At 33.8% G+C, this 15876-nt stretch overlaps 1 protein-coding gene across 1 annotated transcript; it reads right to left on the bottom strand.

Annotated features, from left to right (window-relative positions):
* Positions 1–9901: 9901 nt before the first annotated feature.
* LOC143634166 (uncharacterized) lies at positions 9902–13418 on the bottom strand. Its single transcript, XM_077102321.1, has 7 exons — positions 12531–13418; positions 12026–12293; positions 11752–11952; positions 11496–11669; positions 11170–11373; positions 10954–11067; positions 9902–10338 (listed from the first exon to the last, which is right to left on the bottom strand). Exons 1-7 carry the CDS (start codon positions 13340–13342, stop codon positions 9994–9996), a joined length of 2118 nt encoding a protein of 705 aa, XP_076958436.1. The 5' UTR covers positions 13343–13418; the 3' UTR covers positions 9902–9993.
* Between the last annotated feature and the right edge of the window lie 2458 nt (positions 13419–15876).

The following is a 15876-nucleotide window of genomic DNA, read 5'->3' as shown; positions in this document are numbered from 1 at the left end:
GTCACCAAACAAGAGAGAGAGAATGGGGTTTAAAGATGGAATATTTAATAATAATAATAATAATAATAATAATAATAATAATAATAAAACAAATTATATTTTAATAATCTCCCCGTTAGCGAATAATAACTCCACATTTGAAAATAGCTATTATCGGTTCCAACTTTCACACTAATTGTTTTCATTGGACCTCCGTTAACAAAAACTTAACGTTGTTAAGTTTTTTCCAAATTTCAAATTAATGTTTTAGGGATTTTGATTGGAATGAGAATACGAGTTGATTTATGTAGAACTTACCTCGAAACGGTAGTCCAAACGATGAAACGGTGCTTCAATTAAGGTATTTAAACTTCTGGTTAACAAAAATCAAAATCAAGCAGATGTTTAAAGATGAAAAATAAAAAAATAAATAAATAAAAACATTAAATAAAAATAAAGACTTTGCTTGTATTTGCAGATTGAATATATGGGAGAGTGGAGAGCCAACTGCCAACCTATGTGAGAATTATTTTTCTTCTGACTGGCCTACAGTTATCATGTCAACATCTTCATCTGAAAAAAATGTATACTATTCTAATACCCTACAAAATAAAAAACACGTGTATATATATACTGGAAGAATACTAAGTTTATACATGTGAATAGAAAAGGTTTCCTCTTTAATCTTTCTTTAACTTTAAGGGCGTAGTGGGGCATTTCCAACCCATGCGGTGGCAGATTTAGACAAAAATTTCAAGGGTAGTGCTTCAAATTTTTTTTATACTAACACTTTTCAGTGTTTTAAAAACCGGTATGAACCGGCCGGTTCAACCGGTATTACCGGATTTTGTATGGATGCCCGGTATTTTAAGCCCGGTTTTATTGGACGGTTTACTAGATCTTTGAACCGCCAGTTTTTTTCAAAATACCGGTTTGACCATCAAACCGGTTTTAGCCCAATATTTTTTAGCTGCTATGTTGCAGGCTTGCGGCCCATTTTGTTTTTAACTGTTAACCTAGCCAACATAAGGATTATGGTCAGAAGAGTAAACAACGATTTCATCTCCTATTACAATCAACTGATAGAGCAAAATCCAAGGTAAAATACTAAATCATTGTTTAATAATTATATTTGTATGCTTGATCAATCAATGATAGAGCATTACAATTGTGATTCCATCATTCCCATTATAATAATTTTGTATGCTTGATTGTTGATCAATAACAAGAAAAACTGATTTATTAATAGTCTATAATTAATAATTAAGATACTCATGCTCAATAAAGATATTTATTAATGGTTTATTCATGATTTATTATGAACATATGATGCTCTTGTGATGATGCTACATTCTAGATGGAAAAAACATCATTTAGAGTCCAAGTATTTTGAGTTATTTAACATATATGCATACAACATTTCGATGTCATAAATCTATTGCGTACCTTTATTTTAAATGAACTTTGTTTCAAAAACAAGTATTTTTGTATTATTTTAGAATATGGATTAATTCTTGGATTATATATTATAATGGAATCGTATATTTTTGGGTTATATTTGAGTTAAAGTTCCATTTATATAAATTATAGGGTAAACTATACAACCCGGTTGAACCTTCCGGTACAGCCCGGTTCAACCGGTTGTACCATTTTTTAGTCAAATCCGGTACGCATAAAATACCGGTTTTTAAAACATTGACACTTTTACTCTACTCTATGAAACTTTATTTTGTTAGAATGTTGATGTCCGGCCTAAACCTAACGTCCACGCATAATGGAACAACGAACAATGGCTTTATTTGGCTTGGGCTTTAATTTAGTTGGACTTTAAACTTTAGTTGAGCTTTAATTGATTTTAATTTTTAATTTGGTTGGGATTTAAACAAAGAGGGGTAACGCTATATTTTTTTTCATGGATAGCAAACTACGAAAATCATCAAAAAAAATTAAATAAAATAATTTGCACTACCGACGAGTAGCTGAGGGGTAGCTGATACCCCTAGTTACTAGCTGCATCCGCACCTTAACCTATGTGATGCCCTCACTTGCGCCTGCACACCACTAAACACCTAGAAAAAATGAGGTGTTCTCATGTTTCCATCGCTAGGAGAACCGAGAACAGTGTCTTTCAACAAAATTGGTGGATCTCATTCTTTTTCAACCAATCGCTTTCACCTATTTTATTTATTATTTAATTTTGTGTATATTTTAAATATTATTTTATTTATGTGGGATGGGTGATAACAAGAATAGAAATAATACATGTGAAACCATTACTCATCTTTTTAGTATGGCGGTTTTTACTTACATGTTAACGACGTGGCAGAATGTTTTTTTTTTTACTTACATAGAAGCACTTATGATTGTACAACATTTCATATCATATCAGTTGATATTATTCATTTATTTAATTCACTACGAGTTTACACGTTGATGGTATTTGTGCCACGACACCCTTTGTGAACCAATTTACGATCAAGTCTCGAACTGATAGGACACCAAACGAAAACACAAACAAGAATCTACTTTACTTTACATGTCATGATAAGTTTTTTTTTTTGAATTCAAAGACTAAGCAATAGCAATCTCTATATGTTCCGGGATAAAGGAATGTTTGCCCTCAGCCTACACTCTCATACTCTTATCAGTATAATCAATAGATTGTTATATGTTTGTTTACATTCCACCTTCTTAGACCCTTGTATAATAGTTAAAACTTCAAAGCATCGAATACGGCTTTCTGCAGAATTTCTATGGTCGGGGACAAGGTTACGAATAAGTGGGTAGGGAAGCATTAAACAAAGGTTGGAGAAAAGTGTAAATATGAATGTGATTAGTATGCAACATATTGCCATCACCAAACCAACTTTTGACCTCACACCCAACCCCATGGTCCCCTTTTTGTTTCATCAATAACCTAAAATTACACACTTGTCCTACTTTTGATTTGGTTTAATCTTTAAAGTCAAGTGTATCAAGTTATTAATAATTTTTATAAATATAATATTATAGGTTCGGTTTCTATTTAACGTTATTTTTACTATAAGTGAAATGCAATTTTCGTCCATGTGGTTTGTCCAAATCTGCGGTTTTAATCCAATAGTTTTAAATTTACTATTTACGTCCCTGTGGTTTCATTTCACTTGCAATTAAACCTTAATTCACTAATCCCGTTAAGTCTGGTCGTTAAACCCATTAGCGGGTCCTTCACGTGAGGGGCAGTTTTGTCCTTTTTTTCCCTAAATACACCCCAACCCCTCACACGAGGGGGCTAGTGAATTAGGACTTGGGTTTATTTGGGGAAAAAAATGACAAAACTGCTTCTCACGTGAATGACACGCTGATGGGTTTAACAACTAGACTTAATGGGATTAGTGAATTTGGGTTTAATTGCAAGTGAAATGAAACTACAAGGACGATAATTGCAAATTTAAAATTATTGGACTAAAGCCGCAGATTTGGACAAACCACAAAGACAAAAACCACAGTTTACTATTTAACATTATTTTTACTATTAAATCCATGTATCTTTGGGGTGGACATAGTGGTGTTCTCGATGGATGGATGGATGGATCGGGAATGATTATGTTCTTTCATGGATTCGGCATCACCAACCCGTCCAGTAGCTGCACCGTCTAGAGCCCACTCCGTCCAACCTTATTAAAAAGTTTGATTCAAACATCGTTTATTAAAGCAAATATTTGGACTTTTTTAAAGCAAATGCTAGCAGACTTCACTGCTTGTGAAATATAAATATGTTGCTTTTCAAAAATAAAGAAAATGGATAAATAAAAATGCCACCGACAGCAAAAGTTAACTATCGGTTGTGGGTAAAACAAAAAAAATTGAGAGTCAATAATATGGACATTCAATGTATGTTTTATGGGTTGTTTGTTTGTTTCCTTTTAAATGGTTACAGAATTTATTCTTGTTGTTTTCCAGTTTCTAAAACTTAATACGTTTAATTCTTTACACTACACAAATTTTGAAAATCACTTATATTCATGTGAAATTACATTTTATTATTTAATTAAAACAAACAAACGTGTTCTGGTTTAACTATTTCACATGAATTTAGCATAGCTTTTCATAATAGTTTTTCTTTTCTCCTTTTTCTTTAAGGACGATTCAATGTTTTCATAATCGGATTCATGTTCTCAGCCTACTAGTCCGACCATATTTAAGAAACCGATAATATTATAAATAAATAAATAGTATAAGAGTTATATAATAGAATTGTATCTTATATTTGTGTGATTTTACAATTTCAATAGATAGTAAGATTTTAATAAGGAAAAAATAAAAAGATATGAAGTCTCGACTACTAAAGTATTAAGAAGTAAAATTTATTTTTGAAAAGTAAGTCTTACGACCCAACGGATACTTGTCTGATGGTAACCGGTCAGTTCAAATGGGGATATGTTTAAGAGCCCTTAACCAGGTTGGCTATGTGCCTACTGCCTAGTCCGACCATGAAAACACTCACCCTTAAATTTTATTTTTCGAATAACAAAGGTCCGGACACCTGGGATCACCCTGACAAATGAATCATCATTTCGTCCGAATAACAAAACATGGTGAGCCGGTGACTCTGCCCACCAACCCAAAAGGAAGCCCACAACTTGGAAAACCACTTGGCTCAACACAGAACAAATTGCTTCAGGTGAGACTCGAACCCACGACCACATGTAAAGAAGGTCATGAGGCTACTGCTGGACCAATTGCCTTTTGATATATATTAAAAACCAACCAATCCCTTTTGTTTTTTTAATGACCACACTTACTCATTTACTCCCGCTTATTTATGTTATATGTTATATTCAGTGAAAATACAACCAACTTAAAGTACACATTTATTAGTCAATGAGCTAGCGGTGGATTGGTAAAGAAGAGACTTGGTGTTCTATGCGACCCAGGTTCGATTCATGCTTCCAGTATTTAGTTTTAAAGGCACCAGGGTGATGATGGAGACTATGCGAGTGGATGGCTTTCACTAAGTTGGATCCTTAAACTGAACAGGTTTATCTCACCGCATTGTCGTGACTTCGGGCGAGTGTTTACAGACGTTGGCCTTAGGTGAGGGTTTTTATAGATCAAAAAATAAGTATATCCCGATATGCTGAATTTAGCCAGTAACCCATTTGAACGATTAATTGAATGTTTAAAAAAAGTACACATTTATTAAAACAAAAGAAAGTAGCATAACATAAATACCAAAAGTAATAATGGCAAGATTTAATAAGCTCATTGATTGTGTACACACACCTACTTTTCAGAAAATGTGTCATAAACATTACATTACACCCATGGATGAAATGCACATTGGTGTAAAGATAAGGTTTGTTCCCTCTCACTCGTGTGGATAATAAAAAGTGTGGTATGGTATGTTATGTTTGTCCTACACCATAAATCAAAATCGTTTCTTCTTTCAAATTTTATAGTAGCGTTTAAAATACCTATACGAGTTCAATTCATCATTTCGGGATAAAAAAGAAATAAGCATTAAATAACACTTAAAACCTTTTTCTTTCTTTGGTATATCAAAAGGACATAAATAATTTCTTACAATATAATGCCATCCATAATTGTACTTGTGCTCTTTAATTAGCCACCAATGTGCCACCAAACATGCACCAAAACATTTGATTATGTAGGGCTTTGTTGTATACATTGTGCTAAAAAACATGGGAACAATATGTTGTGTTTGTGCATAGGATGGTAGAAGGGTGTAATTGTAGTAAAGGATCAACTCGTGATGAACAATCGTGTAGAATTAAAGAGTAGATTAGATTGTTGTTTGAAAAAGCTAAAGATCGACCCAAGTGCTAACTTGATAGGAAAGAAAGATGTGGGTGGATTCAGATTGTGACATGTCTAGTACTTTTCGTAAGATTGTATATTGTGAGCTAACGAAAAAGTGCATAATGCCCAACCACGTCATTGTTACGTAGGCGGTAGGCTTTAACTATCATGTTGTGGTTTAGCTAATATTTAAATAAAAGAAAAATAAATAAACGTGTGTGTGTGATTGATGATGAAAAATGGACCCCACCCGCCCAAAATGTGGATGGTCGTTAAGGGGTCGGCACCCAAAGATAATGGTGATGTGGTTTGGTAAATGAAGATTTGTTCAAGTGTAGGTGAGGTGGCAGGGGCACCACCCCACAATGCACAACATAGGTAAAAGTTGAAAACTAATAAGGTAAAAAGCAGATTGAATCGGAATTAATCATGTTAAACAAATTACATTAAACCTTAGCCAAAAAAAAAGCATGAAAAAAGTCAAAAACGTTAAATAGTGTGATTAAAGAAACAAAATGACCCAAAAAATATCACGTGCTACTCTAAATAAAGATTGTCATATGTTATTCAATGCTCAAGTGAACATGTAAACAATAATCACAAGTTAAACCATGTACTTCAGTTATAGTATAATTAAGATCAAATGGGCCTACTAAAAATTGAGATGAAGAAAAACAAAAAAAGGAACAAATTTTAGGCAAGTGGGCTTGTTTGAGTGGGCCCATTCTCCCAAACTAAACATATGTATGTCTTGGGGTCCAGAGGTGTTCATTGTCTTTTCGGTTAAGTCAAACTAGATTGTTACCCTGCGCGTTGCGCCGGGCTATTCTGTTGGTTGGGCGTCGTTTCCGTAAGTTGCCGTAAATTCGGTTGGTATCGGCTATGTTCTTTACGGTACCAAAACTAAACCAGAAAATAATTCCTCAAATAACGTATTTAAAACAAAGTATAAAACGAAACATCACACATTACTTTTTCGTTGGTTGATCTAGTATGAAATCTATTTAAAAAAAGAAAAGAAAACCATAAAAAACAAAAATACAAAAAAAAAAGAAAAGAAAAGAAAAGAAAACCATAAAAAGCAAAAATACAAAAAAAAAAAAAGAAACTAACTTAGATTAGGTTTGAACTCAGGACATCCTGGTTAAAACAATACAACACCACCACCACAACAGCTTTCTTTTTTGTTATTTTAATTACTTTCAAATGAATAAATAGTTAAAAAGATTTTAAAATATTAAAAAAGAAAAAAAAAACCTTAGTGACTGCCACATGGCAACCACTGATTGACCAACAACAAAAACACTGTAGCCTAAGGTTTTCCTTTAATATATAGTATAATTTTCTGTTAACTTAGGTATGAATTTTTAATTTTTATTTTAAAAAAATCACTGTGAAATGATTTTACTCTTGGTTACCATAGTGAAGGGGATAAAATCACCAAATAGATTATGGATAGAATTTTAAGAGGGTAAAAGTAGGGCTGTTTACGGTCTGATTCGGTTGGTTTTGACAAAATTTGTATGCCCGAACTAGTAAATATGTTTTTTGGAAAAACTAAACTGAACCAGCCATAATGGCCAAACAGGCTACAACGATTCAATTTTGAGAGTTTGGTCGGGTAAAAATAAGCAAGCCATGAAACCTGATTTTTTTCAACCCGGCTAATTTAAGCTCTTAGCACGAACTGGTCCTCTCGAGGATACCAAAGACCGACACTTGGTTTGGTGGCAGATTCTTTTGTCTTGGTAGGTGTAAGTAATTACTTTTACCCTCAAATGATTTTTTTTTTTTTTTTTTTTGGGTTTATTGGCAATGCTTCAATGTAATAAATGATTTTGACTGTCGTACATTATTTTTCTTACGTTCATTTTTATTAAAATTTAAAAGCATAAAAAGTCCAATATTAATTGATCTCCTTTTGGTTATTTATATCAGCTTGTTCATCTATGTTTAATTATGTCCATTTGTTTATGTTCGTTTATGTAAGACTTTACGAGAACTGTTTATTTATATCATTAAAAAATAAACATTATTAATAAACAAGAACATATATAATTGATTAATTTCTATATTTTTACCAGAGTAAACTAGTAAAATCAATTTTTGAGTCCTCATTTAAACGATCAAATTTATGGGTCAAAGATACTAAAAGCGTCTTCTACATTCATTTTCATATTTTCTAAAATCGTTGCCATCGTTCCAACCCTTCAAGACCTCCCATTTTTTAAAATGAAGTCTTCAAAATCAAACAACACATTTTATATATAATTAAAACATATATTAGGTTTCATCTATTTCAAGCAAACACAATACAATCATGTCACGTGCAAATAACATGTGAATTTCCAACCATGTCGGTATGCATGAAAAGAAATATGTTTTTGGAAACAACGAGGAAAAAAAAAACATGTGTCAAAAAAAATTTGTCCATAGCGTGAATACATTTTATTTCAACGAATAAATGTTGGCACAATACATTGCTTGAACCCTTAACAAGCCGACATTCTATTTCACACCTTACCATCCCATTAAAGTAGAAATGACATATAGTGAATAATTATTCTCATCGTTTAACCTTTTAACATTTCTGCTTATTCATTTATATGTATCTTTTCGTTATAAAGAATACTAGCTATATGTGATAACAAAACTTAAGGGCAATTTGATTTCAAGACATCCGAAACCAAACCAAAACTCGAAATTTTACTTATGTAAGTAATTGTTTATGAACAAGAACGGTCCAGTTAAATTCAGTTATGGGTTGGGTTTGTTTATAGGCTCCATAATTCTATGATGACAAAGGTGTTGTGGAACTTAATTATGATCTTGTAACTTAATTGTGTTAAAAAGAGATTATAGGTTATTTAATTCTGCTAGATGTTAATTATAATTGTTCTAGAAATTGTTATGAAAAAATTATAGGTTATTTAGTTGTGCTAATAATAATTGTGTAACTTGTAAATTACTACACAAACAAGTAAACAACCTTGTAACCTATATTGTAATTTATTGCATTTGAAGGGGGGGGGGGGGGGGGGGGGGGCTCATTACTGCCTTAGTTTTGATTCTGATTTTTTTTTAAATAAGTAAATTATATATGTTTTAAAAAATATATATATTTTTTCAACTTCACCGTCATTTTTATTGTTCTTTTATCTAATGTTCCATCAAAGGCCTCTCTCATTTTACAAGTTTGTTCATCGATTTTGTTCACAGTTTTATAAACATCACGAAAAGGGCGTGAAGCCTCGTCACGTTGGCATCTTGGGTGCAACACACCGTCACGACTGGGCGTTGGGGGGAGGGGAGCTGAATGTGGTGCAGATTGCGGGCATGGGCTATGTTTGTTTGAATATGTTTATTACTAGTTATTACATAAACTAATCATGTCATTCCATCTCATCCACAACCACATTCAAACTGTCGCAACATATGTTTTTGGGTGTGAAATGTGAAACCATACAGTATATATATGAAACATTTATTTTTTCGACATTTCACCCTTAACCACAACGGATGGCCTAATATTTAATGTTCCTAGCATATGCTACTAGCCTACTATCGAAGTATTTTTTTTTAATATACTGTACGACTTAAATAGGAAAATAAGATTTAAATAATTCAAAGTATAGTCTAACGCTAATTCACAACAGGTCTTGTACACACGACATGCAACACCGGTTTTCTATTCTACTTGGAATTTGTATATAAAAGTGGAAAAAGATTGGTTCGATTTATCCATTTTTCGCATACTTCTCAAACCAATACAACTGTCTGTTAAGTTCGGTTTCAAACCGCTTTGTAGAGCGGTTAGGCGCTTGCTTCTACCCAAATGCACTTAACTATGAACAAAAATAATTATAGAGTAAAATCCAACTCTTGATACATTTGTTTGTTTTAAACTAAATACGCTTAACTATCAAGTTCTTTAATCTTTGACCGTTAACGCATCCAAAGCACGTCAAATAGTAAATAAACGAGGGAACCCATCTGGCTTATAAACACCACATCAGTTGCCCATATATTGCAATGATTTCAGTCCGTAACATATAACCAATCCCACAGCCTCAAAAGTACTTATTTGCTTGCTTTTGATAATAAATAATTATAAATTATAATAAATGATTACAACACCATTGTTCTAAAGATACACAATAAAACAAAGCCTGATTTCTTTATGTTCTTTTCTTTTCTTTTTTTTTTCCCTTTTCATGATAACCAAACCTCACGAAGAAGTTCATACCTTGCGTTGACTGCAACACGTGCGGTCTGGTCAACATGTTGACCATTCCCATTTCCAGCATTTAAAGATGACAACGGTTGTTTATCGATAACATAACCGAGAGGTGAATCGAGCTGTTCTAGCTCTTCATCACTCGTATACCCTTTTCTTTGAATAACCGATGAGTTTCTGTTTACCTGTAATTGTTTTCCGCCAACTTCTGATGCTTTTAGAGAAACATCAATGGAGGAAGGAGGTTTGTATATTACTGGAGCAGCCGTGTAAGGAAAGCTGTTTGAATTGTCTCCCGATAAGCTTCGCTCTAGCATTGCCTGCATGACCCGAGTCAAACGATCGGTCAAAACAGGTAACTTTTTGTACGAAATATACCTTTTATCCAATTTTTTTTTTTAAAACTTATATATGATTGAAGATATCATTATCACATAATATAATTGTTTCTGAAAAAATGATTTATAAAGGTAGTAAGCATCAAGAGAGAGTTGGTAACGGATTGGTAGTACATGCCAAAACAGGTGAGGTAGAGTTAGGTGATCCATCGACACTTTTTGAATTTTTATGAACTATAAAGAAATAAACTACCACACACAATTATAGAAATTAAAAAATAAAATAAAAAACCGTCTTTGAAATATAAAATAATTTATAAGTGTGAGCATTTAACGACACTTCAAAGTTCAAATGACTTTCAGCCTGTTTGATCCTATTCAGCCATAACTAGTTTAAACAGTTTTACGGTTAATTATCAAGAAAATCAAAACAGAATCGACACTTTTTAACATAATTTGGTTAAAACTGGCCCCTAAACTTAAAATGAAAAACACTTTAGACTCGTTTGAACTATTTGACATGCTACCCTTTACTCACTTTTACTCTTCAGTTTATAAGCTTAAACATTATGGATAAAATATAATAAAAGTTAATACCTCAGCATTAACTGCCTCCAAAACTGCACCAGGAACTGAATCGGGGCAGAATTCATCTGGTGTGAAGTTGCAGAGAATTCGTTTAAGTAACGGAAGGCTGATTGACGGGCATACCTATACATGTAAAAAAACAGAAAAAATAAATTAATAAAGTAAATTAAATGAGATGTGACAATGAGGATGATTTGGTTATAAATAATTTAACTATGGGCATACCTCGGTTCTAACTGATTTTTCCATAAGCATGTCTTTGGGCAGCATCAAAAGATCACTTAGTGCATTCAGAAGATGAAAAGATTTGAGTTCATTGTTTTTTTCATCTTTGTTTGAGACGTCTGTACTATGATCATGATCTTGTTCATGTTCATCCTCGGTGTCTATACCAAACCAATCAGAAAGCGATCTACACCAATTTCCGACCTGGGAAAAACATGTAAATATACTATTTCAATAATAACATAATTTCCTAAAGGAAATAATATAGGAGGTATAAAATACACTTTGGCAACTTATTAACTAAAATGTAGAGTTTAGGTACATACTGCATTTTTTATTTGGGCCCCGGAAGCAAAGCTCAGATCGCCAGCTGGAATAGGCAAAACTCTGGATTCAACAATCGGATCTGAAACTGGATCAGTTGGCATTTCATGAGCCGACTCACGAAGAATCGCATTGAACATTGCTACATCGAGCCTAGCAATGCATTGTTCCATTACCTAATCACAAAAAGATAATGAATATTTAATATTTAAAAATACTACTACTAATAATAATAATAATGAATGATAAATAACATACCATTCTTGCCAACACAGGAAGACAACCACAGTCATGACCACCAGCACGAACAGGACAAAGTCTCTTGAAAGCATCATGAAATGCAATTCGCCATAAATTAATGGAAAAGTTGCCTTGTTGTTTACCTGAAGTGGGTCCCAGTAACTTCCCTATAGATTGATTAGCTTCGTCTCCTAGAGATTGCATTTTAGGTGTCAATGTCTGCAACATAAAGATATATAACTTTAGTCGTTAATGTACACGGTCAACTTTTAATGAGAATTAAATTTCATACCTGCCACCATATAGACTCAACAATTCGTGAAAAGATCCATGATTCGACTTTCTCAAGTGCAGATGTGAAGCTTCTTGTTTCTTGCCAATCATCAATGAACTCGATAAAATCAGGTTTATTATTAAATCGTTTACTGCTACCTTGGCTTTTATTACTTGATCCATTTGTATCAAGTACTCGTGTTGATGAACTTGATTGACATGAGCTGCCAAATGCTTGGGCTATTGTCTCCCTTAATACAATAGTGTTTGACCACCAGAAAGTCAACCTGTAAATGGACAAAAATGGATGTTGTATCAGTCTAATGCTGCAATTCCGTCAAATTTTGTTACAAATAGGTTTGTTGATTTATGTTTTATCTCTAATATAACATGTCTAATAATATTCTGACACTTTAAATACTCATAAAGAATCAAAACTTTGACAAATATGTGTTTCAGGTCAACCCATTTTGGCCCAAGCCTGTACGATCTCTTACCGGCCCACCAAACAAGTAATTGAGTACCTTGGAACATCGTTGCCACAAGACTTTGCAATCAAAACCAACCCTGATGCGGTGTTCTTAGCAATGGTAGCCCGTTTCCCAAGAGAGTAGTTTTTGGCCGCATGGATATAAAGTCTAGAAAGGCGTCTGGCAGGTGTATGCACCTTATGAGCAGAGCTACCGTGTTCAGGAACAACTGAATAGAGTGAAATTTCAAGAGCAGCAACTTCTCTTAACTCCTCTTCAAGTTTTTCAATCCTCATTTCCATTTCTTCAATCTTTTGATCCAAATCCTCTTTCGTTTCATCATCATCATCCAAAATATCCACTTCCTTTGGCTCCAGGGCAGCTTGGTCATTTTGGTCATATGTTCCTTCAGATGACACCGATGATGGTGCTGATGACAGTTTCGGATGAATCTTCACACTCTTTGAGTTGCTGTTATCAGATATTGCTGTTTTCTTACTAGATTTCGCTCCTTGTTTATGTGATGAATTTTCAGAATTATCTTTTATCGTAGGGTTTTGTGAAACTATTTCATCTTCTGTGACTCGTGAATCGCCACTGGATGATATGGAATCGGTCACTGTTTCCGAGTCTGATTCTTCATCTATATTAGTATTTGCTTCATGAATTTGGTCTGTGTTTTCTTGATTCGATTCAAGAGTTTTAACATTTTGAGATGATTCATCAGGCAATTTCTTGTCTTTGTTTTTTGATTTAGGCGGCTGGCTTCTTTTTTCTTGTAGCTGCTTATTATCTCTGCTTTGAGACCGAACAGACCGTTTGGTTTGATTATTCATTGGAGTTCTCTTTTTGTCTGTTTGCTTCATGCTTGCTAATATCCCCTTTTCAACTGCATACACAAAGTAAATTTCATAGTAAAATTAGTGCAAAACAATAATATAAATGCATAGAAACGTTTACTATATTATGATATCTTTCATTCCAGAGACCTAGGCTTTCACATATGAAAGTAAAAGCATTTTGAGTTTTAATGTGAAACAAATTTCGTGTTTCACCGAATAAAAACCTGCAGATTGCATGGCACATGTGATCATCAAATTTCATTCATCCTGTAGAACCAATACAACCAAAACATTCTCCACAGGACCACAGATCAATTGCATGTTGGTATACTGCAAGCTTTCACAAGAGATGACCTATGTACTAATTTCTATCAGACTAAAAGGTGAAATGCCTTTTACACCCTGAGTTTCTCAAGCTAAATAAGTGAAGATAAGCCAACCAACACAACCTTATGTTTGCTCAAATCTATAAATGTGGCTATATCTAGACAGATATTAAAATATGGATGATAGAGCATTCAAAGCAACTTCTCTAAATTTCTCTCTCTCTCTACAAAATATAGAGATTTCCTCTATTTTACATCTCCATCAGGATCTCTATCTTCAACTCCATCTCTTGTGAAATATCAGAGTTGCAAAAAATCGGGACTAGTTGGCAATTAATCGCTAGTCAGCCGTGACAGATGAATTTTTGGGTCATCAACCAGAAAATCGGTAGTCAGACTTAGTTGGTCCTAGTCTGTCGTAATTAGACCCGAACTCAGCCTTAATTCCGGCAGTTTCCGACCAATTTCCGGCGATTCCATATATAAATATACATAAAAATGTGTGTATATAAAAAGGTGTATGTATATAAAATTATGTGTGTGTATATAATTGAAAATTATAAATTAAAATCCAATCCAATTAATCGCTAGTCAGTAGTCACCACCCTACCGCCCGACTAGCAACCGGCGATTTCTACAACACTGCTAAATACAGAGATCTACTATTTTGAGTGTCTAAAAATAAATTATAAAAAATAAGTATAGCCAGTTGTGGTAGGTTGTTGAATATATAAAATGTAAAGAAAGACAATACTTACTTAAATTATAGATAATCTGAATTGCTCAAAGTCTCCACATTTGGCACGTAAAGCAATAGAACTAAAAGTGATATAAAAGCTAATTACAGATCTAAACTTTAACTATTAACAGATCTGAACAACACACACATAATCAGAAACAAACAGAGTATAATAACCGCAATTGTAACTAAATTAATAATCTATAATCTACTGAATCAACAGCAATACAGTCCGCATGTAATCAATACGAACTACCACTAGACGCCAACAGATAGACTTCAAAACGGAAACACGAGAGAGATCTATACCTAAATTGAGAGCTGTCAGTTTACGAAACGAGTAACGCGGAAGAACACGATAGATGCGACAAAATATATACGTATCTGTATCTATCTATTTATAGATATAGAATATATATAGATAGATAGTAGATATTTAATAATAAGTTAATTAGTAACTGTAATGAGAATTAGAGGATTGAAGTTGTTAGTTTTACCTAACTGAAAGCTAGCTGGTGAATATGTATACAAAGTTTAAGCTAAACTGGCGTTATTGTCCGCCATTGAAGACGAACAGAATCCTTCGGGATTGTAATAATAATAAGCTTCTTGATGTTCAAAAAGTTTTATTATTAGATATAGCTGTAACTTTTCTCTCTCTCTCTCTCTATATATATATCTGTGTGTAAGCTATAGATACAGGTGTGTGTATATATTGTATTCTGTTTCTCTCTCACACAGTCACACGGAGACCGATGTTTTCTCTCTCTAAAACTGCTGTTTCGTGAGTAAAGTGATGGTGACATTTAAGATGAAAACACGTCAAACAGCTCGCGAATTACTTAAGATCAGATCGGTAAGAAGATGTGCAATAGAGAGGCTATAAAATAGAGGCATTTTTAACGCGTGATCAAGGGGTGATATATAGCTCGAGGGGCGGTGTTGTAGTCCACAAATCGCCCCGCCTCAATACTTGATCGCCGCGTTACCAAGTCCATCAAACAAACCGGTGACAAATATATATCGCCCACTCGCCCGTCGGGGGGGGGGGAGAGGGTGTTCCTGTGTCACACCCGGCCCTGAGCGGCGGAAACAGCCGGGCGCGCACGAGTGGGGATTGATAATTAAGCACGGGCCATTGCAAACATTCAAAGATTTTCATTTCGCATGAAAGGTTTAATACAAATACATTACATTGATTAAAAATTACATAAAAACATCCAAGTATAAAAACTGTTGAAGATTTCCACGCCATATCCCCTTGCGCGGCGGGAACAACCACGCGCATCGAAGGGATAGAACTAAAATCTTCCAAAAAGCTAGTTTTAGATGTTCAGCGTGAGGTGCTCTAAGTGTGACTCCATGCGCTACCTAGTTATCTCCTGAAAGACACGTAAAAACATTTGAATCAGTATAAACTGAGTGAGTTCACAAGTTTTAGTAACTTGATAAATCGTGTTTGCATCATAATCTTGATACAATTCATTCTGAAA

This window comes from Bidens hawaiensis, unplaced genomic scaffold (genome assembly GCF_021521415.1).
Source record: "Bidens hawaiensis isolate Kalapana, Puna unplaced genomic scaffold, B.hawaiensis_p1.1 tig00007028_1, whole genome shotgun sequence".
NCBI classification, from domain to species: domain Eukaryota; kingdom Viridiplantae; phylum Streptophyta; class Magnoliopsida; order Asterales; family Asteraceae; genus Bidens; species Bidens hawaiensis.
Note: the sequence above shows the minus strand (reverse complement) of the source record. Positions and strands in the feature narration are given on the sequence as shown.

Bases quoted from the DNA above. Each gene is read 5' to 3' on its own strand.
- LOC143634166 (XM_077102321.1), bottom strand. From the start codon at position 13,342: ATGAAGCAAACAGACAAAAAGAGAACTCCAATGAATAATCAAACCAAA. The intron at 11,953-12,025 runs GTATGAAATTTA...TTTATGTTGCAG, and splicing joins TTGAGTCTATATGGTGGCAG to ACATTGACACCTAAAATGCA. The intron at 10,339-10,953 runs GTATTAACTTTT...CGGGTCATGCAG, and splicing joins TGGAGGCAGTTAATGCTGAG to GCAATGCTAGAGCGAAGCTT.